Consider the following 23,929-nt stretch of genomic DNA (forward strand, 5'->3'; position numbering starts at 1 on the left):
TTCACATGACTTATACATCAGTAGGACCAGGCTGAAATGACCATAGACCATTGGGAAATTGACCGCAGGAACATTTGCTTTAGCTTGTGATAAGCTAGCTTGAGATTAACCACAGGTCTGTTAGGACAGGCACCACTGGGTGCATGTTTTGCATGCACCGACACCTCTACCAGATGACAGGAAAACAGTGAGCTGTCTTCTTTCGATTCTACCTTATCATTTGTCCCTGTGCAAAGGATATCCTAGCATGAAGGTTCTGTGGAGAATCTAGGTACCTCCAGCACAAGACAGGACCTTGCTCTTCTGGGGAGCACATTTATAAAGAAAACAAACGGGTAAGTAACACCTATAAGAATGATAATGTCATTGATAGTCAGGCAATTTTACCTGTACTACTTTTTAGTTCCATACAGCTCTGCTTTAGTAAAATCTCTGTTCAGTCTTATATAAAGTAAGAAAGATGCTTGTGCTGTATGAGGAGTTTTTTTTTGGGTTTTTTTGCATGAATGGACGGGTGAGCGCTGACTGGTTGTCAGCCACATGTGCTGCAGAAGACTGTGGTCAATAACACTCATAGCTGTGAGGGTCCTTTTAGAGAGTCGAAGAATAGGTTGGCTAGTTACTACCCAAGGAGAAGTTTCCAATTTGGGTTGCTCTTGTCGGAGTTCAGAGGTATGGAAATAAAAGCAATGCCTTTTTCCAGGTAGAAGAGATGGTTATCCATGTATTGCTTGGGAGGTTCTGCATGGTTTTGCTGTGTTCATCTCCCACTGTTGCTGGACTTCATCACTAGACTGATTAAACAATTGATCCCTTCATACAGGAGTGAGGACTTTCCTGGCCTTAAGGGCCAAGGTTTTAAGTCAAGAATGCAAGCACCCACACAAGCCAAGGTTCATGACCCTGGCAGCAGTATAAAAGAGCCTGGGGACCTCAGCATTTTATGCTCTGCAATCTCTCTCCCCCCCCCCCCAAATACCCTCTGCAGTTTAACAATAAACTTACACTCCTGCAAGTAGTAATGTAATAAGGTACATCTGCTGGGTCGTGCTTGTCTGAGTGAAAGACTACCTGAAAGGTACTATCTCTACCTATGTGTCTTTCCCTGCAGATGTGAAATTAAGCCTTACCCCTGAGGGAGGGAGCAATCACCAGAACAAGCTGTGAGGTTTCCTGAAACCTAGGATTTTTTTTTTGTAAACAAATTTTATTGCATTTCTTAACGGCAATAAGTAGGAAATTCAACACCTGTGAGTACATAGCAATAAAAAATTAAAAAACAACTTTCACATACTCATAAGTCCAGTGATCTCCAACCCACTCATTCCCACTTAATTAGCATTCTATTGTCATGTTATCTACCCTACTCCCCATCCCTCAACCTCCCCAACTGCACCCTCCCCCCAGTGATGATACTAGTAGTATGCCTAGATTGTCGTTTTGTGTGTAGATGTGATATGAAGGAGTCAGTCCTCTGCTCTTAACGTGCACGTGGTTCTCCGAATAGCCTACACCCAGAATCTCACCTCTGGGTCATCTTGCACTGCAACTATTTGTTGGGACTATTGACAGTTTCAAAATGGCATCCTATCACCCTTCGCTTAGGGGGACTGGTTCTACCCGGCTTTCTTCTTTAAAGGAATCAAGTATTGCATCCCAGCATTGTGCCGCCCCCAGGGGCCGCCTACCCCTTCTCTCCTCACCATGAAGGGCAGAGCTCTCACATCCAGCCCATCTAATTAGCTCTCTGGACCATTGGGACAATCTTGGTCCAATCGGCTTTTTCCAGGATATCGCTATTTCCCTCTTGGCCAACACGAAGGCCAGATACCTGAATCTGTTGGTTATTTTGTACTTAGCCGTGCGTGGAAACCACCCTAGCAAACATTGCCCTATCATGCAAGGGGCTTCTCTTCCCATTGCTCCAGACACCAGTCTACACACCCCTGCCCAAAATCCCTCCGCAACAGGGCAGTTCCAGAACATATGTCCAAATTCAGCCCTCTCCAACCCGCACCTCGGGCATCCCAATCCCTCCACCCCAAAGTATCTGCTGATCCGTTCAGGAGTAAGATAAGCCCTATGTAGGACATAAAAATTAATCAGCTTAAATCTGGCATTGCGAGTCATTTTAGGGAAACCACCAAGCGTACGCTCCCAATCCTCGTCGGATATAGCTGTGCCCAGGTCTACCTCCCAGGACGATTTGAGCCGAGTCAAAGGTGTGGCCATATCCTCCCGAATTCTGTTGTAAAGGTTAGAAACTGCTCTGAAGGCCCCCGAAGAGGTCACCAAATATGTACAGGTTGTTTGTGTTGCGGGCCCCCCAGTTCCTGTTAACCAATGTTTTCTGATACTAGCCGCCACAGAGCCAAATAATAAAAAGTGTCCCCTCTGTAGATTAAATTGTGACCGCAGTGCTTCAAATGACATCAGTGTTCCCTCCCTAAACAGTGCTCCCACCGACTGTATCCCAGCTTCCACCCAGGACCGGAGGCCGCCCCAGTCTCCACGATGAGGTAAAGCCCTTAAGGACATGAGGGGCAGGTCCGGGGAGTAAGGAGCCCTTACTTTGATTTTACGCAAAAATCTCCTCCAACATCGCGCAAGGACCTTAAACTCAGGGGAGTCATTCTTCCCCATACTCGGGTACCCTAGTAACAATTCGTATAATCTAGCTTCTGGGGGAGTAAACGCCTTAACCCTCAACCCTGTTGCAGCCCTGCTGGATATCCATTGTGCCAACCATTGAAGTTGCGCTGCCAAGTAATAAGCCTCAAAATCCGGGACTGCTAGGCCACCATCTATTGAACGCCTCTGAAGTTTGGACAGAGCAACTCGCTTTCGACTGTCTCCCCAGATAAATGCTATGACCATGGTCTCCAGTTCTGTAAATATGGCCTTAGGGACCCATACCGGCAGGACTGTGAAATAGTACAGGAGACGAGGCAGTACCACCATCTTAAGGATGGCTACCCTCCCCGCCACAGATAAAGGCAAGGTTTGCCAAAAAGCCATGTTGGATCGGGTAGAACTCAGTGCGCCTCCAATATTGCTGTTGATTATATCCTGTGGGTCGTGAAAAACCTTGACCCCCAAGTATGAGAGGCATCTTGGAACCCACTGGACATTTCCCAATTCTAATGGAGGCGTTACTGTAGCATTCAAAGGAAACAAGCCGGTCTTACCCCAATTCACCCGTAGCCCAGAAAGCTCGCCAAATTGCGAAAGCAACTGTTGGACCCGGGGTAGGTCTCTGTGTATATCGTCTAGGAAAATCAATAGATCGTCTGCATACAACGCTATCTGATGTCTCTTGTCCCCTGCCACTATACCAGGGCCCCCTCTCCCCCCACGCGCCGCCGCCGCCAACGGCTCCATAGCCAGTGCAAACAACAGCCGCGATAGGGGGCATCCCTGTCTGGTACCCCCGTTCAACGACATAGGGGTTGGATATGATCCGCCCCGTACGTACTCTAGCAATGGGTTTAGTATACAGCAGTCTGACCCAGGCAATGTATTCCGGTCCCAATCGAAGATGGGACAACACTGTATAAAGGAATGACCACTCCAAGCTGTCAAAGGCCTTTTCTATATCGACTGCGAGGACTCCGGGGGCTGAGCTGGACGATTTTCGATCATTCATGACTGCTATAAATCTGCGTAGGTTATCCGCTGTGCTGCGCCCCGGGATGAACCCCGCCTGATCAGTATGAATTAGTGTTGTCATGTGAGGGAGCAGTCTAGTGGCCAGAACCTTACTGAGGATCTTGTAGTCCAGGTTCAGCATGGATAGAGGTCTGTATGCCCCAGCTTCCGTTGGATTTTTCCCTGTTTTAAGCAAGGGTATTATTACTGCCTCCCTCGCTGTTGCCGGTAAGATTCCCCTATCTCTGGCAGATTGATATAGAATCTCTAGTCTAGGAGCTAACTGATCTATATATGCGGCATAGAATTCGATGGGAAGACCATCTGTACCCGGAGTCTTTCCCCTCGATAGCTCACTAATGGCCTTCCGAATCTCTGGTTGTGTAATGGGGCCCTCAAGTTGTGGTGTAGCATCTGGCGGCAGTGTCTGCAACTGCAGTCCAGATATATAATTATCGATAGAGCTACCGTCTGTACAGAGAGTGCTTTTATATAATCGTTCATAAAAGGCCATCAGGTGAGAGTTAATTTGCTCCTGCCCGTAAAGGGAATTCCCATCCTCCGAGATCATTTCCAGGATGGGCGACGTCTTATGTGTTTGCGATACCACCCAAGCTAACATCCGACCTGCTTTGTCTCTCTCCTCATGTGCCCGTGTAATATAGTTTTGGTAGTCAAAACATCTAAGGCGCTCCACACAGTCAGCCACCGTTGCTCTAAGCTCTAAGATAGAAGGCTGAAGGAGCGGATTTTCAGGCCTTTTTTTCTCCATCTCCCGCAGTTCACTCTCTGCTTTTTCAGTATCCCCAAGTAAAGACCTTCGGACCCCCACAGCACCCGCAATACAGCGCCCTCGCACTACCACCTTAAAAGCGTCCCATTCAATCAATGGGTTATTTGTCGAAGCCTCATTATCTGTAAAGTAATGGACAATATGCTGTCTTAGCTCTTCCTGAAAGGGTTTGTCTTCTAGGGATTCAATCTTCAGCCGCCAGGTGGGGATGCGGGAAGGGGGTGAACCCCAGCCTATCTCCAATAAAAGAGGATTATGATCGGAGATAGTGCGGGACAGGTATTCAACATTATGCACTCGAGGGGAAATGTCTGGTGAGCAGAAAAACACATCTAAACGGACATGGAGCTCGTGCCAAGGGGAGAAGAAGGAATAATCTCTGGCCCCCGGGTGCAGCTTTCTCCAGACATCCACAAGTCCCCAACTCGCCTGCCAGGAAGAAAATAATCTTGCTACTCTCATCAAAGGAGAATCGTGTAACGGGGGGTGGGAGCGATCTCTAGAAGGATCGGCCACACAATTAAAATCGCCCCCCCATCACGAGGGGGAACTGCATATAGGCGGCCAAGTGGCCCGATAAGCGAGTGAAGAACTCACCCTGATCCCCGTTCGGGGCATAGACATTAATCAACGCCAGATCCCTTCCCTCCAATCGCCCTCGGATTGCTACAAAACGACCCTCCGGGTCTATAAGCTTGTCCAAAAGTTGGAATGGGACCCCAGCTCCGATCCATATCAAAGTACCCCTGGCAAATGCAGAATAAGAGGTATAGTATGTCTGGCCTCTCCACCTTTTCTGCAGAGCAAGCCCTTCAGACTGGGTTAAGTGTGTTTCTTGAAGCATCGCAATCGGAATCCCCCTCCGCTTCAAATGAGAAAATACCTTATATCTTTTAGCCATTGTGTGCATACCCCGTACATTCCATGATAAAAATTTATAATTGCCTAATGACGCCATAGCTGTGTTTCAAGCCCCATCTGTGTCCAATCCCGTGTAGGGCTAGCATTTACCACTAGGAACCCTGTTCTCACTTCACACACCATCAGTAGATCAGTGATAGATACCCACCATTCATCACTCCCCCTAAACATACCCCAACAATTAACACCCCAACTCCCTCTCCCCAGGACAAAAGTTAAAACAGCTCTCATCCAAACGACTCAAAATCTTAACTAGCTTATTGTAATTGGGGTTACTCCAAGTTCTTCGAAGGAGTGGGCCATCCCACTGATCCCCACTACCGGATTACAGGGTGTCGTAGTACTTGTGGACCCATTTTCTCGCCCATCTGGTGAGGATAACCACCACGGCAGCAGCCAGAGCTCCCTCCTCACTAAGCACCACAATGTCCGCCACTGGAAACCCTCATTACCAGGACAACTGCCACAAGAGCAGTTTGGCATGAGGGCTCTCATATGATACAGTCAGAGGTGCCCGGAGTTATGACTGGTCCCGATCTGTCGGATACCCGAGAGGACTCTGACTCATGCTCTGAATCAGATGGTTCACAGTTCGCTGCAGACTGCACTTGTGACCCGCGATCCGAGCCGTTCAATGAAGCTGCTGCCTCCATGGCTTTTCGCCTCTCCGTTTGCATCTCCCCATGCGAAGGACTGTTTACAGTACGGGCCGTTTTGTGTTTAGCCTCTCTCTTCCGCCCATGACCGGGGACTTGTCCCGGAGGACCATTCCCCTCTTGTGGAAGCTGGTCAAGCCATTGCCATACCTCTTCCGCCGTAGTGAAAAACTGTGTCCCTTCTTTGGTTACTACTCTAAGTTTTGCCGGGAACATCATGCCATATTGCAGACCTAATTGGCGCAGTTTCTGTTTTGCAGCACTGAAGGTGGCCCTTTGTTTCTGAACTTCCCGGGAAAAGTCTGGGAAAATACGAACCTTGTGGTTGTCCATTGTACGATCCCCTTTGGTTCTGCTTTGATGCAATAGGTAGTCTCTGTCTCGGTAATGGAGCAGCTTGGCTATTATAGGCCTCGGGGGAGTTCCCGGTGGGGGAGGGCGCGCCGGTACTCTATGAGCCCTTTCAATGGCAAAAAAGGGAGAAAGTTCATCGCCCGCTAAGCCCTCCCGAAGCCATCGCTCGAGGAACTCCGCCAGGCCTGTTTGAGGGACACTTTCAGGCATTCCAATCACCCGAATGTTATTGCGCTGTGACCTATTCTCGGCATCTTCTGCTCTTAGTTCTAAGGTCCTAATTCTGGACTCCAGCAGCTTTGTGGCCTTAGTAGAATCCTTGACCTCCGGGAAGAGCTCTTTAAGATGTCTGTCTGTGGTGGACACCTTTTCAGCCAGGCGGCGGTGATCGTCTCGTAGCACTGTAAAATCCGTGGCTAATGCATCAATTTTCCCCTCCAGTGCTACCCGGGAAGCCGTTATAGCTTGCAGGACATCTTGAAGTGTGGGATCGGTATGTTCACCCCCGAGGTGTCATTTCTGTGTTCGGGCGTATCTGCCTGTGTCTCAACTGTGGGCCCCTCTTTTTGTTCTGTGTCTCTTCGGCGACCGGTTTTACCCATTTTCTGAGGTGTAGCTTCAACAACGACTGTTCAATTGTCATTAAACATTTATTCTTTCATCACAACTCGGTGCCCTGCTCCGCTAGGGGGAACTCCAGTCCTACATTAATAAATTGCTGTTTCCAGCACACTATGCCCGTGTATAAGATTTATCGCCTCTTGTTACCAGCCATCCTCCTCACTCTAGACTACTGACCGTTCCCGAGGGGTATTTCACTCCAGAAGGATGGGTCCCTCACACCCTCCTCCTAGTCGGGGTGCGATCACATCAAGCCCAATTTCTTCACCGGTCATGGGGGGTACCTTCAAGTCTGACTGGCTCTCATCCTGGATTTTGGGATCGCCTGCGCTCTTATGCTCTCAGCACCACGCAATCGGGGGAATCTCCGCAGCACGGGGTCCTTTGTGCCGCTTCACCGTCTCGTCCGTGAGTCAGGGTGCGATCTCATCCAGCCCGATTACTTCGCTGTTCATGGGGAGAACCTTCAAGTCGGAGTGGCTCTCAGCCTGAATTTGGGGGTCTCCTGCGCTCTTGTGCACCCAGCGCCGCGTCATCGGGGGGAATCTCCGCAGTACGGGGACTTTTGCGCCGCTTCTCTGTCTCGTCCGAGTTCGCCCCTTCTAACCATTAGCTTCGCCTTTCTCGCTCCAGCCCCCCTCCGGCGGACCAAGGAGTCGGGCCGCACCGGAAAAGGCCCCTCGGATCCACCGCGTCTCTCTCAAGCAGTCGTCGCCAAAGGTAGGTTGTCTCTGGAGCCCCAAGAGAGATCCCGGCGCTATCGCCCCTTATCGAGTCCCACCCGATTCAGCATTAGGGCGCGGGACGCCGCGCTGCGAATACCCCTCGGTCCCTATCTGGTCTCCGCCGCAATACTGGACCTCTCTGTTCGTCGCTATGAGTCCCCAAAAGTATCTCCTAGTGCACCCTTCGTTCTCTGACTCCCGGGGGGATACACTGGAAGGGAGCAAGAACCTGCCTTTACTGGGTCCTCCGCCTCCAGAAACGCCGTTCAAGTCGCGGCCGCCATCTTCTTTTTTCCTCTCCCTTCCTCGCGGCACTCCGTCGGGCGCTAATTCAGCCCCGAAATTCTCCTTTTTCCGGGGTCGGACCCCGCCAAATGAGTCTCCGGACCCCCCCCGACCCTGCTGATAGTCTGTGGGGCGTGCAGGGGGTCCACCTCCTTTCAGACTGGACCGGAGTGGGGATCTCTGGTAGGAGCCTCACGGAGAGGCTTCCACTGCCATCGGCCTTCCTGAAACCTAGGATGGGCAGTCTTGGGAACCCAGTACTTATTGCCCTGAGGATCTCCCTCACCTCCATCAAGCCTGCTTTATTACTTCAAGCTCACCCACTAAAAGACCTTCAATAGATGACCTGTAGCAGTTTCCATAGAATTCTCTACCAGAGGTTCTGTGCCTCTGGCCACCACTTAGACTAGGTTGGGTGTATAGCTTTTTGACCCACTAGTCAGGAAGGAGTCTGGGGTGAGCGTTGGAGAACACAGAATTTGAGCAAGTACTCTGGTGTTGAGAGTTGGGGGGTGGGTCGACGCTGACAACTATTGGATATACGGTTTCTGATCCAATGGGTCAGAACAGAACTGTTCCAAAATGCAGAAAGGGAGTCTACAGACTGATCACTGGTATTTGAAAGCCCTGCAGTTGCAACGGAGAGCTGTACATCTCCTCCTTCCCCCCCCCCCCCCCCACAACTGCATCTGAGGTCTTGTGCTCCTGTATACCTCAATTGTTAATGAAATCAGGAACTGCAGCCTCTCAAAAGAGAGAACATTTGGTTAATTATTCTTCAGGTACCATTTCAATAAACACTGATAGCCATAAAATCCACTTGCTCACGCAACCATAGGACAAACCCTCAAATTAGAAGCCAGAGGAAGAAACAGGTCACAGGGAGGTTGTCCCTTCACAACGCTACCTCCCAGTCCCCATCTAAGCTGCCTCTCATGTGAGCTCAGGTAGACTGACCAAGAACGTATAGTAGAAAGAGGCCAAGAAATGGTAGAACCCTGTACTATTAAAAATAAAAAAATAATACCAAATAACCAGAAAAAGATCAGGCGCCTAGGCTTTACAACCAACATGGGATGAGGAAGAAGCACAATATGGTTATTATTTACACTGAGCAAATCAGCTCCAGAACAAACGTTTCTTACCCAAGAAAAGGGGTAGGAACTTAGCACAAGACTATGTTTTACGTTTATTTAAGTTTTGCTACTCTACAGTAGCCTTCAGGATGCTTAAAAGTTTACCAGAAGGGTGCCTTCTCAGGCTACTGTGGCAAGTGCTGGGATCCTCAGAAGGAAAATGGCACATACAAAAAGATTCACAAGAATTAAGAAAGGGTAGAAAGTACTTGGGAAGTAATGAGTGATCGCCTTCTAGAGATTTTCATCCAGGTCCAACATACCATCTGCATCATAAAACAGAGGTCACCTGGCTTTAACTTACTGTTTCAATTGCAATGATTGCTCATAACTGTAGATGTAACATGTATAAAACAACCTTACACTTCCAACCTGGTTTGAGACTAAAAATAAGAATATAAACCAACCTGTGAACGGTTTATGCCTCAACATCAACCAGCTCTGGAGGGAGTGGAACTTTAGGATGCTTGCTCTCAAAGTGCTGCTTGAATGTTTTAGGATCAGGCATTTGCGTCTGAAAGAAAATATATATATATAAAAAAAAAATATAAAAAAAAAAAATAATTCATTAGAACGTGAAGGAACATAGAGTGTTATGATAACTAGTAAAGTTAAATCATGTCAACCAACTTGCAAACGAATTGCACATTGCGATCCAGTTTGCACCAAAATCCTAGTGACATTGGGGTTAAAGGAATCCATAAAAAAGCATTCCTTGGTCTAAAACTATTGGAAAGTAGCCAGGACCAAAACTTCTCCCCAGGAGATTCAGTAATTCAAAGGACAAAATGTGAGCTTCTTCATAGGATTGACAAGCAGAATGAATTGCTTAAACCACCCACCTCGCAGCCTTCAAATTTAATGGGTATAAAGCCTAAAATACATTCCAGAATTAGTCTTTAAATAACCATGCGACTTCACTCACTCACATTTTAACCAGAAAGTAAGCATCTGAAAGGGACAGGGGGGTTTTAAGGCACGAGAAGCAAAAGTGAAAAGTGTAAAGGGAGATTGGGTGGTAGTCTGGTCAGGTGGTTGTTGACAGAGCTGCAGTATGCAGCCTGCCACTTGTTTAGCACAGTCACATCTAGTGGACATTTGGATTTCTCGCACAGTTCCTGTCTTTAGACTCTGGAGATTTAAAACTTTTGTGATTTATCGTGGAGGATGGCATGGAGATTCTTTGCAGCCGAAACAGTGCACATGATATGGCAAAGTGCAAGTGATGATAGTTCACATACTCTACATGTTTAGTACAACTGTTATTGTTCTTAGGACATTATTTAAATGAAGACAGTTTAAATTAAAACTGCTAGGTTAAGAAAAAAATAAAATATATATGCAAATCTTTTCATCATAACTTGCCACTCGTTTGTAATGGTCCCATATTTTTCTATACTGATTTTAGAAACACACTGGAAACTAGTCATCAGTCCTGATCAGTCCATTCTCAAATCCCAAAACCTAGCATGGTTACTAGGCCTAAATTTATATAGTGATCCAAATTAACACTTTGATTCTCATCTTCACCTAATCTTTGACCTGTCTCGGACCCAAATGTCTTCAACCCACTATTAACCTTCAGGCAAACTTACTCATAACCCCACCTTAAACTCAATCATCATAGCCCAACCTTGAACTTCAGACTATCCGCAACAAGTACTTATATTGTTTTACCCTGAATTTGAAGTATTTTGGTTGCGGCGTGGAGTGAATAAATGGCAAAGTCTATTGCACAGGTCCTAACAGTTATCTTAACGCAGTGACCCGAAATGTCACAATGGCACTCAGGCACCAACACCTGCCATAGGACTCACAAAAGAGAGCAAAACCACGAACATCACCTAAAAGGGGAATTTACACCCAGTGGACTTATGACAGCATAGTGAGTTTGTAAAGTCGGAATATCAGTTGCATGACTGCTCTACATCAGCAGCACAGATCCTAAAGCTTAGATAGCTACAACAATGTGTTAACTGCAACATAAAAAAAGCATTTGCAATGCAATAGGTTTCTCATTTTCTTGAGTTAAAGCTACTGACACCGTAAATTCATAACTGGACTTTTCTTGCCACAAATTGGTCAACCCTGCCACATCATTTTGTCTTTTCCTTCCATGTAATTCCAGTGGCCCTGCATAAAATTAAAGTACTTCCATGTACCCTTTTCCTCTATCTGCAGCAAAAAATGAAAATGTTGGTATTTAGCAGAGTTTAATTGGGCAAACCTTAATTGAAGCACACTAATGTGTTTACTGAAGGCAAATAAGCGCTTACAAGATACATGATTTCTGCTTACAAAACTATAGTCGAACCACAGGCAGAACAAATATATATATATATATATATATATATAGATAGATAGTTTTTTTTAAGTTAATGCCTGCATATTAGTACAATTGTGTCTTAATATGTTTACTTGTTTTACTGGTGTCTCATATGGTGTTTGGCTGCAATTTACACTGTTTAGGTGTGATTCACTTCACAACGTTTTATAGCATCTGACAACATCGCTGCTGTCTACAAAGCAAACCAGCCATTTTTTCCATCTGGGTGATGCTGTCCTTTCACAAACACATGCTAATGTTTCAGCTCTGTGTTTTTGTTTCACGTTAAACCTTAGTCTTCCCAGCAGTCTTTTTTTACTTTAATTTGAGGTATTACAGTGTTTACAAATAATGAGTGATTCATGTCTGTGTTCAAAAATGTTTTCCACAATATAACATCTTGCTGTTTAAACTTCCAGCCTGACAGCTTTTTTATAGTTTGGAACAAAAGGACATTTTCACACGTTAGTTAGCATTTCTAATAAATTATTCTTTAATTTTGCCCACAGTAAAATCAGTGAGGCAAAAATAACCGATGGCCCTTTAACAAAAATGGTTTGTGCCATGCATCGGAACACACCGGCCCAAATAAGCACTGCAAACATACGTGTGCCTTCTTTAGATTGAGCTGTTACTCTACACAGAAGGCCGAATTATTTTTCCTTGGTAGCGAAGCCATAAGTTATCTTTTCAGCTTACGAGACCCACAATTGACTTGTCAGCATACACAACAAGTATGTTTTTTCTAGGTTCGGCTGTTATTTCACACCGCATGCTAATAACTGCTGCATGTATTTTTACGAGCAGGCTAATTTGAAATTGCAAAGAAGCAAATGTTCTGTTTGTGTTGCGCGTTCGTTTTGTTATGACTTTCCCAAGTGTCTCTTTTGGTCACACTAAATGCAGTGCTGTAAGCAAGAGATGAAGCTTGGAGTTATAAGGCAGTGCAGAGGGTTGATATGGGTGCTGCAAATATGCTGTATGCAGATCATAGACTGCATTCAATCTTCAGATGTTAAAGTAACTCTGGTGATTAATGTTATTTTTGGAGAGAACGTACTTTTCTGTAGTGGAACCTTGGACTAATAAGGTAGCCCAGAAGGTTAATGTGCCTGCTATGAGGAACATTAACTAGGCAGATCAGAGATAGAAACTAATGTAACAAGCTCACACGAAAGGCCACATCACGGGCTGCCTCAAGCAGCAAAAACTTCACTGCAAGGATAGATTGGGATTGGTTTTGTGAAAGCTCTTTTCCCCTTGCGATGCATTTCTGAAACCAGGGGCCAGCTCAGCCCCTTCACTCATGATAGCCGCAGAGGATTTTGGTCTGTGTGCCTTTTCTAAACAGTACCATTAGTACCCTCGTAGTGGGGAACACAACACAGGCTGATCAGCCCATTCCCTTAAAACCGAGGCTGTTGAGAGGAAGAAAGGGCTTAAGAGAAATAAGTACAACACACACCAAAGACACGATTAGTGACCAACTAATAAAAAAATGAAAGTAATAGTTTCACGTAAGCGAGCCGAAGCCTGCCATGCGCAACCCAAAAAGCTAAACAATTTCACAGAACAAAATATCACTAACAAAGCCACCCTAATGAACCTCACTAAAAGCAATTTTAAACAATGATTGCCTCTAAAAACATCACAAATCAAATAAAGGTAAAGCCACTGCATTTGTTACAATGTGGCTACAGAAAAAATAATTAAAGCTATAATGTGTGGGACACAAAAAGTTACTATAAGTTTCTGCAAAACAGGGAATAAAGCCAGAGTGCCAACTACACCGGAAAGCAGCAGATATAACAAGCATTTGCAATGCAACGGGTCTCGCGTTTACTCATGTTCCAGCTGATAGTGTTGTAAACTCCTAACACGACTTTTCACCTATCGGCAAAAGTGCATTTATGTACGCAAGCCGAAAAAGTGCATTTAACTATGTAAAGCGATCGACTACTGCCAAGCGAAATCGCGCTACTAAATTAGAGAACAAGTAGTCCACGAGCCGGACAGAAAACAGTGAGCCTTGCATGTTTTCTGTACTTGGTCGATACGCTAGAGGAGGGCTAGCCACCGGAAAAGGCAGGACGTATGCATGCCTTAGACTAATGAAAGCAAGCAGATTTTAAAAGGCAAGCCTACCAACCAATGAAAAACACAGACGTGACGTCGACATGGCTCCGAGCCCTTTTCTAAACCCTAAAGCGTCTCGCTGCGATACACATGCAACGCAGGCTCGACCCTAAAAACAGCATGTGTTACGTTTAAAAGCTTTATCCTAAAAGACACTATCGTCCGTACGAGAGTGAAAGATGTAAAATGATCTGAACCCATCGTGCCAACCTCAGTAAATGGAAAGTGGTGAATATAACACCATGTCTTACGTTTCAAAGCTTTCTCTTAAAATACACTGAATCGTCCACAAGCCTTTGAACTATGTACGTATAAACAACTAGCGCCATTAAACGTGAAAAGGAACATAGCAAGCGCGCTGCACAAAAAAACTTTTAAAAAAAAAAAAAACCTTTAATAAGTACAAAGTAAAATAAAAAGTAGCGCAGGACGACAAGTCCTAAGGTGGGTGATACTCCATGGGAGTAAACAACTTCCAAAAAGGTGGTTGCTAAAACTCAAACGAACCATTAGGAAGCAAAATAATTTAACAAGACAGCCCATAGACTAATCAAAAGCAAGGGGAGGAGTCACAAGCCCCATACTGAAAACAGTTCACCTGACAGCGCAAGCGGTGTCTAAGCACGGCCTAAAAATAAACTGCACCCATCATTCCCAGTGATTAGTGGTCGCTAAATCATTCCAGTCTAGCACGTGTACTATCAAGTAACAAATTTATTTGGGAATTATGCGACAAGCATTTACTATAATCTTGGGAGCCATAAGTAGTTACTGCATGGGATCTGAGTGGATATCATCAATTACTAGTAAACTGCACTCCAAGGATTGAATCCTTGGATGAAGGAAGTTCTGAGCATTTTCTCTGATGTCTAATCAGCAGTGTGTGCATGCATCCCCTTTAGTTCCTGCAGAAGCAGCAACAGCATGCTTGTACCTAGAGGCAGATGGCAGTCTGCTGCTCTCTCATCACTCCGACACCAACACTGCTGTCACAGGATGCAGAGCTCTCGCCGCACCCTGCCCTCTTCTGCCCCAGACAGCTTGGTTTGGCTTGTGATGGTCTCTAATCCTAGGACACCATGCATGAGCGGAGGCTGGGCACTGGGTGTCGAGTACAGAGGGGCAGGACCGTGTTGCAGCGATAGCAAGAAGCCACAAGGACACCTGATAATAGATTAGTTTTCTGGCAAAACACACTGCATTGGGGAGAAGAGCCCACTGCAGTTTGACTAGTTCTACTCCCTAAGGTGGCCTTCAGTGCAGCCTGCGGGCGTTCTATAGGTCACTTGTGTCCCAAACATCATTCCTGCTATTATTATTATCACAGACTCCATGAACTGGTGTACAAACCGCTCATTAACTGCACCTTTGATTGAAATTCAGATGTTGTGGAGCAAAGCAAGACTAAGCATCTCAGGGAATACACAAAATTGAGGTACCAGTACTCCTAAACCACTCAGCAGGACAGATTTGCTTCTTGTGAATAGTTCACCACTGGACTAATTTCTTTATGTCTTACAACTGATCATCACAGCCGCATGGTGGTCGGGGGAGAGGATGGGATGGGGGACCCACACACAAAATATACTCCGTTTAGTGTTGAGTGATTAATGCTAACAATAATTTGCTACTGCTGCAATGAAGATGCACCAGAAGCTGCAGACAAACAACTCTGTTCTTGCCAGTGTCAAGTGGCCATCTCAGCCTACAAAAGGCAACCAGATCCCGTGAGAGTCAGTCCAGCCGAATAGTTCAGATACGTCAGCTGTGGCAAAGTCACCAGAGCAGAGGCCAGTCTATGTGTAGGCTTCTCAGGAACTAAGTGAGGGTGTGGCCCAGGGACCAACTCAAATAAGCATCAAACAGCAGCTTCTAAACTGTAGCCATCTGACATTGACTGAGCTTGCGCCAAAGGGACCCCACTCTTCCATACCAGTTCGACAGAATTGCCTCGTCAGTTGGGCAGCCAGGCAGTTCCTCTTGGCAGGTTGCAGGTCCTGGTTCAGGGTTTCTTCTCCAGTGGTATCTTGTCCAGAAGTGTCTGAGTTGTTAGGGTCAGGGGGCCTGTTTAAATAACCAAATATGCCTTTGAAGTGGGGGGGGGGGGAAGACTTCAAAGAGTGGCTTAGAAGTGCACAAGGTCCCCTTTCAGTTCCACCCTGTCTGCCAGGGTCCCAGTAGGGGGTTTGGCAGTCTATTGTGTGAGGGTAGGAGACTGTTCTTTCAAATGTAAGTATCAGGCCCTTCACCCTCCCAGCCCAGGAAGACCCATTCAGTATGCAGGTGTGACCGAGCATCCTGTGTTTGGGGCTGTCTGAGTGAAATGCACATGGGAACTGTCAACTAACCTAGCCAGACGTGGATTGTAAGGCACAGAAGGATTTAAGTGTAGAGAAATGCTCACTTTCTAAAGTGGCATTTCTATAATAGCAATATTAAACCCAACTTCACAAACAAGCAGGATTTTCTATTACCATTCTGGCCGTACTAAATAGGACCTGGTTACTCCTTTCATATCAGGATCCACCACTCGAGCAGTATATGAGGGTAGCCCTAATGCTATCCTATGAAAGGAGCAAGCCTCACAGCAGTGTAAAACAAATTTAGGATGCTTACACTACTAGGACATATAGAACATACATGTTCATATCCTGCCTTTTGGCTACTTAGCACCCTGCACTATGGGCTACATATGTCACCCCTAAAGTAGGCCCTATGTAGAAAAAGGGGAGTATAAGGCTTGTCAATTACTTTTAAATGCCAAGTCGAAGTGGCAGTGAAACTGCACAGAGGCCCTGCAGTGGCAGGCCTGAGACATGGTTAGGGGCTACTTATGCGGGTGGCACCACCAGTGCTGCAGCCCACTGGTAGCATTAAATTTAGAGGCCCTGGGCACATGTAGTGCACTCGACTAGGGACTTACAAGTAAATTAAATAAGCCAATTGGGAATGAGACAATATCACCATGTTTCAAAGAGCACGTGCACTGATTAGCAGTGGTAAAGTGTGCAGAGTCCTAAAGCCAGCAAAAATGGAGGCCAGAAAAAGGAGGAAGGCAAAAAGTTTGGGGGGTGACCCTGCAGAAAGGCCATTTCCAACAATCAGTAAAACAAAAGCAGTCTAGTTTGGGAGGGTCTACATCAATTCAAATGCAATTAGGAAACAATACGGTGGAGTCAGTAAACGCCATACGGCTAGATGGGTTTCCATCTGGACAAAGACTCAACTGCAGCACAACACCTAACTTCAAAGGCCATCAACTATTATTCAGGATTTATAGAGTGCAGATTATCATCCGGCAAGGTCATCTAGGTGCGGAGACCAATGCTGCTAAGGGGTTTAGTTGAACAGCTGTGTCAAATCATTTCCTGAATTTCAGAGGAGGATGAGGACTGTAGGTAAAGGGGGAAGTTGTTCTAGAATTTCACAGTGATGGTTACATAGAGTGCGCTGTGTGGTCTGTCAGAGTGGTTGCTGGTCCTAGTTCAGAAGGGCACCTGGAGTTGTTCCATGGGGATGTATTGTTCCCAAGTCTTTTAGGCAGTTTTTACATCCAGTCAACAATGCCTGTCAATCACATGGGGAAGTTGGCCCCCCTTTATTTTCAGGGAGCCGGGGGGGGGGGGGGGGGGGGACTCGAACAGCGAGAGGATGAGCTGGGTACAGCCTTCAGGACCAAACTAATCACTCTTCTGAGCTAAGCTTCAATAGTACTAAAAAATGATTTTAACAAAATAGGCACAATGTTTAAGCAAAACGCGTGCTCTTCAAAGTAACTATCACAAGGAATCCTTTGAGCACATTATAAGTTTTGTCCTGCACTCAATGATATTCGTACCAAGTACTTCTTTCCTTCAGGAAATTATCACTGCAGCTTGTTTTTTGACACAATCAAATGCTTTTGTAGGGAAACTAATGAGATTTATGGATATAATAATGTACAAAAGAACCATATCAAAGGATCAGAGTAACAGGCCTCTAAAGGCAGTAGGACAAATTCTATGTACATCTTATGAATGCATTTTATTAGCAGAAGAATGACAGGCCACTCATGTCCTTCAATGTTTTTTCTCTAGCAGGATTTCCTTGTAGTTTGGCAGTTAATTTTATTAACGTATATTATATTTTAACACCGAATTATTATACATTACACACAAAGCAAAAGCGAAGCACACAGCACTGCACTTCAACTGCATAACAAAGCATTTAGCATAAACTGCTAGTAGTAAGGTTAACTTGGGAAATCCCACGACTGCGTTCTTAAGTTCAGGGTGTAGAAGCAGTCTCTTAAACATCAAAAAAACTGTTTAGGATAATTAAGTATTTTTTTTTCCCAGCACATACGAAAATGTACACCTAAGGCAAACTAGCCTACTGTAATAGTGTGTGAGAACAATAGGTTAGATGTTCTATCCTGTCCTTCAGTCAAACAAAATACAAGTACCAGTGGAAGGCATGATGTGGCTGCAAGTGTTGAATCAACAAGTCAATGCCCCAGTACGTTGCTTTATGCGCACACACAAACAGAAAAATGTTGCCGGCAACAAATACAAATTCCTCACCCAAGAGTACTTACACCCTGTTGTAGTTTGAATGTAAACCACGACATGGCAGTAAAAGGTTTTACATATTAAAGGAATACCAGGATTTCTTACAGCAATTTGGAGATTGAAGTCAAATTAGGTTTAGAGTGACACCCTTCTCTTAGCCAGAAAGTATTCCAAGTATTACAGCATCTCCAATACACCCGGAAATCAGTGAAAATGGCAGGTCACATTAAGAATCCAAGGCCTTTTAATAACACCCACAAAGACTCCATACTGCCATGTGCATAATTTAGCAAGATCAATGTGCTCCATGAGCGGCTTATCTGCTAAACTAAAATACTAACACCCCATATCTTAGTAATGGCATCCATTACACGAGGCTCTTAGGCAGTTTGCTGAGGAAGTCATCATGGGAATGCTGCTAGCTTGTTAATGGGCATGCTAAGGAAGGCTCTTTGTTTTGTAACCATGCAATAGCTCTAAGCAAAAGAAGCTGCTTTACACTGCTTGCATGGACTACTCTACAGCTTACATCTGATGCTTCTTTCCCAAATTTATAGCAGTTAATGTTCCCGCTGTATGGGCAAAGCACAAAGTTGTCTATTAATGTAAAGGGAGAGAGGAACGACTTTAGGAGGTCTCCCACTAAGAAGACGAAGCTCAGATCTGAAGGGTCCCCTTTACATGCTGCAAAAAACTACTTAAATACAACGCACAAGATCCTCATGTTCAATTCCTGTTTTAACCCAGCAGCAATTTTGAAAATAAAGCACACAAGCATAAACAACTGTCTAGATGTTGACAAAGGGATTCACTTGAAACAACTGAAAGAAAAGTGGGACTGAAATACTCATGTGGCAGATCCAAGAAGGGACAATGTCTCAAGCTAAGGGTTAAAAGATCCCTGGGTAAAGTAAGCAAATAGCTGAAGAGGTCAGAACCAAAGCAGTGTATTAAGTGAATGGCATTAGCACCATTGTAAGTCAAATCATAAGCAACAAAACTGCATTCGTTTACATATTGCAGTTTAACTCTCAGACCTTCATGTAAATTGGAAGAGTGATACATGCACATTGCACTCACCCTACAAACAGCACAGGAATACACTAACGCAACTTTGGCAGCTGCCTTCTGATCATGCCCTTGTTTCTTCTTTTGTTCAGCTTGTTTTTTGGCATTCTTCTGCTGAGATTGAAACTTCTGATGTCCACGAGCCATATCTAAAAATAAAATTAATATAACAGTGAAAAATTGTCTTTTAAAATACCACTTTACACATCGACTCATAACCAGAGATTATTTCATGTGTTAGCATAACGACAGGTCTAGAAAAGTCACATGCCAGCAGAGGCTAAACCAGTTTTCTTCGCCAACAAATACCCAATGATACCAGTTTCTCAAATTTCAGGGTATTACATCCATGCGTGGTAGTTCAGCAGTAGGTATAGTTAGGACCTACTTACCACAGGGAAAGCATTGTTTGTTTTGCCTATAACTTTGGCACCACTGAATGAATGAATCCTCACAACATCTTAATTAAAAAAAAAAAAATAAAAAAAAAAAAGTATTTGACACCCACTTCAGCTGTTTCGGCGAGATTTGTCGAGCGTGGGAAAAATGAAGAGGAGAAGACCCCATAGGACTGACAAGTGACCCCTCATGGGCAAGAATACTGTCCAAAACCGTTTTGGGCATGTTAGGATCCATTGATCCCCCAGTAAATTCAAAAGCCAACTATAACGTACCAGTAACTTTTTTTTTTTTTGTGAATGTATACAATAAAAACAAAGAGGTTACAGAGGCGTTATACTTAGGAAATAGTTTTTTTTTGTTAAATAAAACACACACAGAAATTTGCTTAAAATAACCAAAGGCTACCAGGACATTATATACACACCAGGTCTCAAACGCTCAACGCTCAGGGTGAAGGTCAATGACCTTCACACTTGAGCTTTGTTTTTAATATACATTTTTTAGCACTTTATGGGCTACCTGGGACCACAGGTGAAGCCTTATGGCCCCAGACTGTTTATTTATGTAGTAATATGCCCTTACGGGCAACCCGGAGCCATGGGGGGACCTCAATCAATGCTTCCCCTGTGGTCCCAGACTGTGTGTGTGTGTGGATGGAGATATATATATATATATATATATATACATATACACACACACACATTTTTTAAAAGGTATTTTGTAATAGGCCCTTACAGGCTATCTGGGACAGAGGAGAAAGCCTCAAGCCTCCCCCGCTCCCCCTCCAAGGTTCCAATGCTCCAGCAAGCGAAAAGCTGCTTTTAACAGCAGCTGGCTGGCTGCTGGAGTGATGCTTTTATCTCTGTATGCATATTTGCTCGCTGCCTCCTGCTTTAATCTTGATCATCGCTAGTAACGCTTTGAAACTAGAGCACCAGAGTTAAGGGGTCAGGTGCCTGAACCCTGGCCCTTTATGGCGAGCACAAAGCGCCCCGCCCATTCTGTAATCTCTCTTTGGGCTTCAAACCACATCCAAGTCACTTACATTGGTTCGTGGGCTTGCCTTTTAAAATCCGCTTGCTTTCATTTGTGAAAGGCATGCATACGTCATGCCTTTTCCGGTGTTTAGCCCACCCACACAGCACCGGCAAGCGACTAAAAGCAGACGAGACTCAATGTTTTCAGCCTGGCGGCCGGGTTACTTTATCTGTTTATTTTCCACACAGTGCAACCGCACTGCGTTTTACATAGTGTGATCGCGCTGCGTTTATTTCCTTATAACGCTAAAAGCTCTAACTCGAGCAAATGAAGACCGGTTGCATTAAAAATGCAAATTTGGATTTCCTTAAATTTCTCAAAAACTACTGAACGGATTTACACTGAATAAAAAAAGGGGCTTTTTCAAGAGCTACTTTCTGGCACATTTGGTGTAATTATGTCCAGTAATTTTAGCACCATAGGTGTTCAAAATCACTATGGAAAAAATTAATTTAGAAATGTTTGTTTGGTACCCCCTTTTTCCCCTCCCTTACCCTAACCCTCCCGCAAACCCCGGAACTTTCTAGAGATCAGCTCATGTGAGTGTGAACGTTTTTGGGAAAATTTTGTGAAGATTCGTCAACAGGTGCCAAAGTTATTAGCCAAACAAAAACACCTTCTACAGAAATTAGGTCCTAACGATAACTACCTAGTAGCTAACGTACATACTGAAAATGTCCTTGACTATCTAGTTTGGAAAAGTAGGTTTAACTTCTTATTGTATTGAAAATTAACAACAGCATGTCTTTCTATGCCAAAAACAGTACAGCATGTATAAACATGACATTTAAATGGCACCGTAGGTGTGGTGGGCTGTAAGGAACGACTTTGCAGGAAACTTGTGGAGAAAACGCGAAAGCAACACTTACACATCATACACCCTTTTAGTACAGAAAGTAACTGGATGAATTCTGCGTCCTTATGGGAGAAAGCGCTATGCATTCCTAGTTACTACTTGCAGCAGCAGAAATACAGATAAAACCCTAAAACATTCCCAATAATTCTAGGAGCGATGTGACCAAATTAAACCTCCAATCACATGCCGCTGATGCAACAATAATCACTAATCTAGCAGATTCGCCTTTCATAGCAACACCGCCTTTCCACGAAGGTGCCTCGGGTTCCTATGGGAATCAATAACTTATTTTATTAGTCAAATGCCATTTGTGCAGCGTTTCCTATACCTGACGAGACACTTAAGCTCACCCTCATACATGCTGCTCTCCACCCCTATGGAAAAGATCAAGCCTTTACACCCAAGATAAGGCTATAGAAGTAAGTAACGTACCAAGGGGGTCAGATTTCGAGAAGAGATGTCAGCGTATTCGACAAACCCAGTGATATTGTCCCAGGCACACAGTATAAATGCATCCATAAAGCACATTGATCTGGATAATTAAGAATTTTGAGCTACCACCGTTGACTGTTCGGATTTCAGAGTAGTTTTTTCAACTGCTATTATTCAGCATTCCAAACGATTTCTATTTAAACGTAAAGCCATTTCACGCGAAAAACACAACTACTCTGCGTTGAACGACAATGTGGCATCGTACTAGAAGTTCTAATCACTGCAATTCATACAACTAGCGTGCCTACAGACAGAACCAACGCGTAAGATTGGTTTCAGGGCAATGTGGCATTCCAAGGCACTCACCATATGTTATAGATAGAAGCCAATATACTGGACAGCAAAGTGCCCTATTCAACAGTATGTTAAAAACTGCTTACCGAATCTGTCTGAATAAAAGTCAGAAATTAAATTCTAACTAATTCGGTAAACAATTAATGTCCAAGCAGCGTGCTCGTTAACTTGAGACACGCTTCGGAGCAAAAATATGGCGCCGAGCCCATCTGGCAGAGACAGACGTGAAAAAAACAAAAGCATTGAGGGAGCGTTCAAAGTGACTCCCTCGGCTAAAAACCACCCTTTTTTGCAGTCGGTCTACTTTTCATTCGTGCCCAAGCATATAACAATAATGTCAAGTGTGGTGCTTACCTACTAAATTAGCTTTTAAAATGAGCCATTGGTATACCCTGCCAATTGGTTAAAGTTAAGTGTCTAGGTTTTAACATGAAACATTAAAAAGACTTGCCAAACAAAGGGTAACAGGCTCCGTCAATATGTACCATGACAAGAACAGCATGCCATGTTCTTCTACAAGACAATAACAAAAACACCAGGGCATGCTGCTACCCTGCAACGTCAGTAGTGGGAGGATAGGGTTAAAAACACACACCCCTGAAACATTGGAACCTGCATTCTGAGGAATGTGGAGCAACAGGCTGGGGAGCCAGACAACATGCAAGCGCGGTACTTCAGGCGCCGCTAAACCACACCACGTTACGCTTGTTGTCGAAGCAACAAAACAGCATTTTACAATAAGAGGAACAGGTCCTGGTCGGCTGATTCCGTAACTTTACCTTGGCGTTTCCGTCAGAACGAAGTAGTAGACATTTCGTGCTATATGAGGCGCGACTGAGCTTCCGCCGTCTTCGATAACGAGCGCTGCCCCCCACACCGCAGTAGCGTGGCCTATAGATCAGATTGTCCTTAATAAGCCTTACACACCACCACCCGACAGACTCCCCATTAACTGGAGCCAACGACTATTGGGTACTTTGTGCCTGAAGACACAGTCTCCCATCGACTTACCCGCGAGTGGCGACCACCAAGCGTCACAAGAGAAGCGCGGAGAGTCTGGTCCTGGGGCGCGGGCCGCCTAGGCAGAGCAGGAAGAGGGCGCAGAGCACAGCAACCACCCTCCGGGGGCTCCCAGCCGCGCCTGCGCACACTGGCAGACAGAGCACTACACCGGAGAAGGTGGTACTAGACGCTGCACTTCCGACACGTCTGACCAATGACAGCACGGAAACAGCTCTTGTGTCATGACGTACTCCATGAGCTAAGGACTGGGAGGAAGTTCCTCCATGTCACGCGGGGCTGTTCCTCATGCTGCCCTCTGCTATGTGCCAATAGGAACACAATTGATTACGTTTGTTGTTGCTCAGTTAGCGGTCAAGGGACATAGGGACGAGGTGCCTCCCCGCAGAAGTCGGATATCCTTCTAAACCTTCTTTAACTCATCTTAATGTGCGCGATTACAAAATGGCGCCACCGCCATCTTACTAGTAGGTTGTTGCCTTTCGCGCGCCCCTTTCCAGGAGGACCGCTGGTTGATCCGTGACTTCCGAGATTATCTTAACCACTTCGCTGCCAGGCCTTTTCCCCCTCCTGTGCCAGGCCTTTTTTTGCCTATTTGGGGCAGTTCG

General features: G+C 45.1%; 1 protein-coding gene across 1 annotated transcript in view; it reads right to left on the bottom strand.

Annotated features, from left to right (window-relative positions):
- The window catches only part of ZNF706 (zinc finger protein 706), a 33,863-nt gene extending 10,392 nt beyond the window's left edge, over nt 1-23,471 (bottom strand). The window contains exons 1-3 of the mRNA XM_069220567.1: nt 23,313-23,471; nt 19,232-19,368; nt 9,547-9,653 (exon numbers count right to left, since the gene is read on the bottom strand). Coding sequence (XP_069076668.1) covers nt 9,558-9,653; nt 19,232-19,366 — 231 coding nt within the window. The 5' untranslated portion in view covers nt 19,367-19,368; nt 23,313-23,471 and the 3' untranslated portion in view covers nt 9,547-9,557. The remainder of the gene's footprint in view (nt 1-9,546; nt 9,654-19,231; nt 19,369-23,312) is intronic.
- Between the last annotated feature and the right edge of the window lie 458 nt (nt 23,472-23,929).

This window comes from Pleurodeles waltl, chromosome 2_2, assembly GCF_031143425.1.
Source record: "Pleurodeles waltl isolate 20211129_DDA chromosome 2_2, aPleWal1.hap1.20221129, whole genome shotgun sequence".
Lineage (NCBI taxonomy): Eukaryota > Metazoa > Chordata > Amphibia > Caudata > Salamandridae > Pleurodeles > Pleurodeles waltl.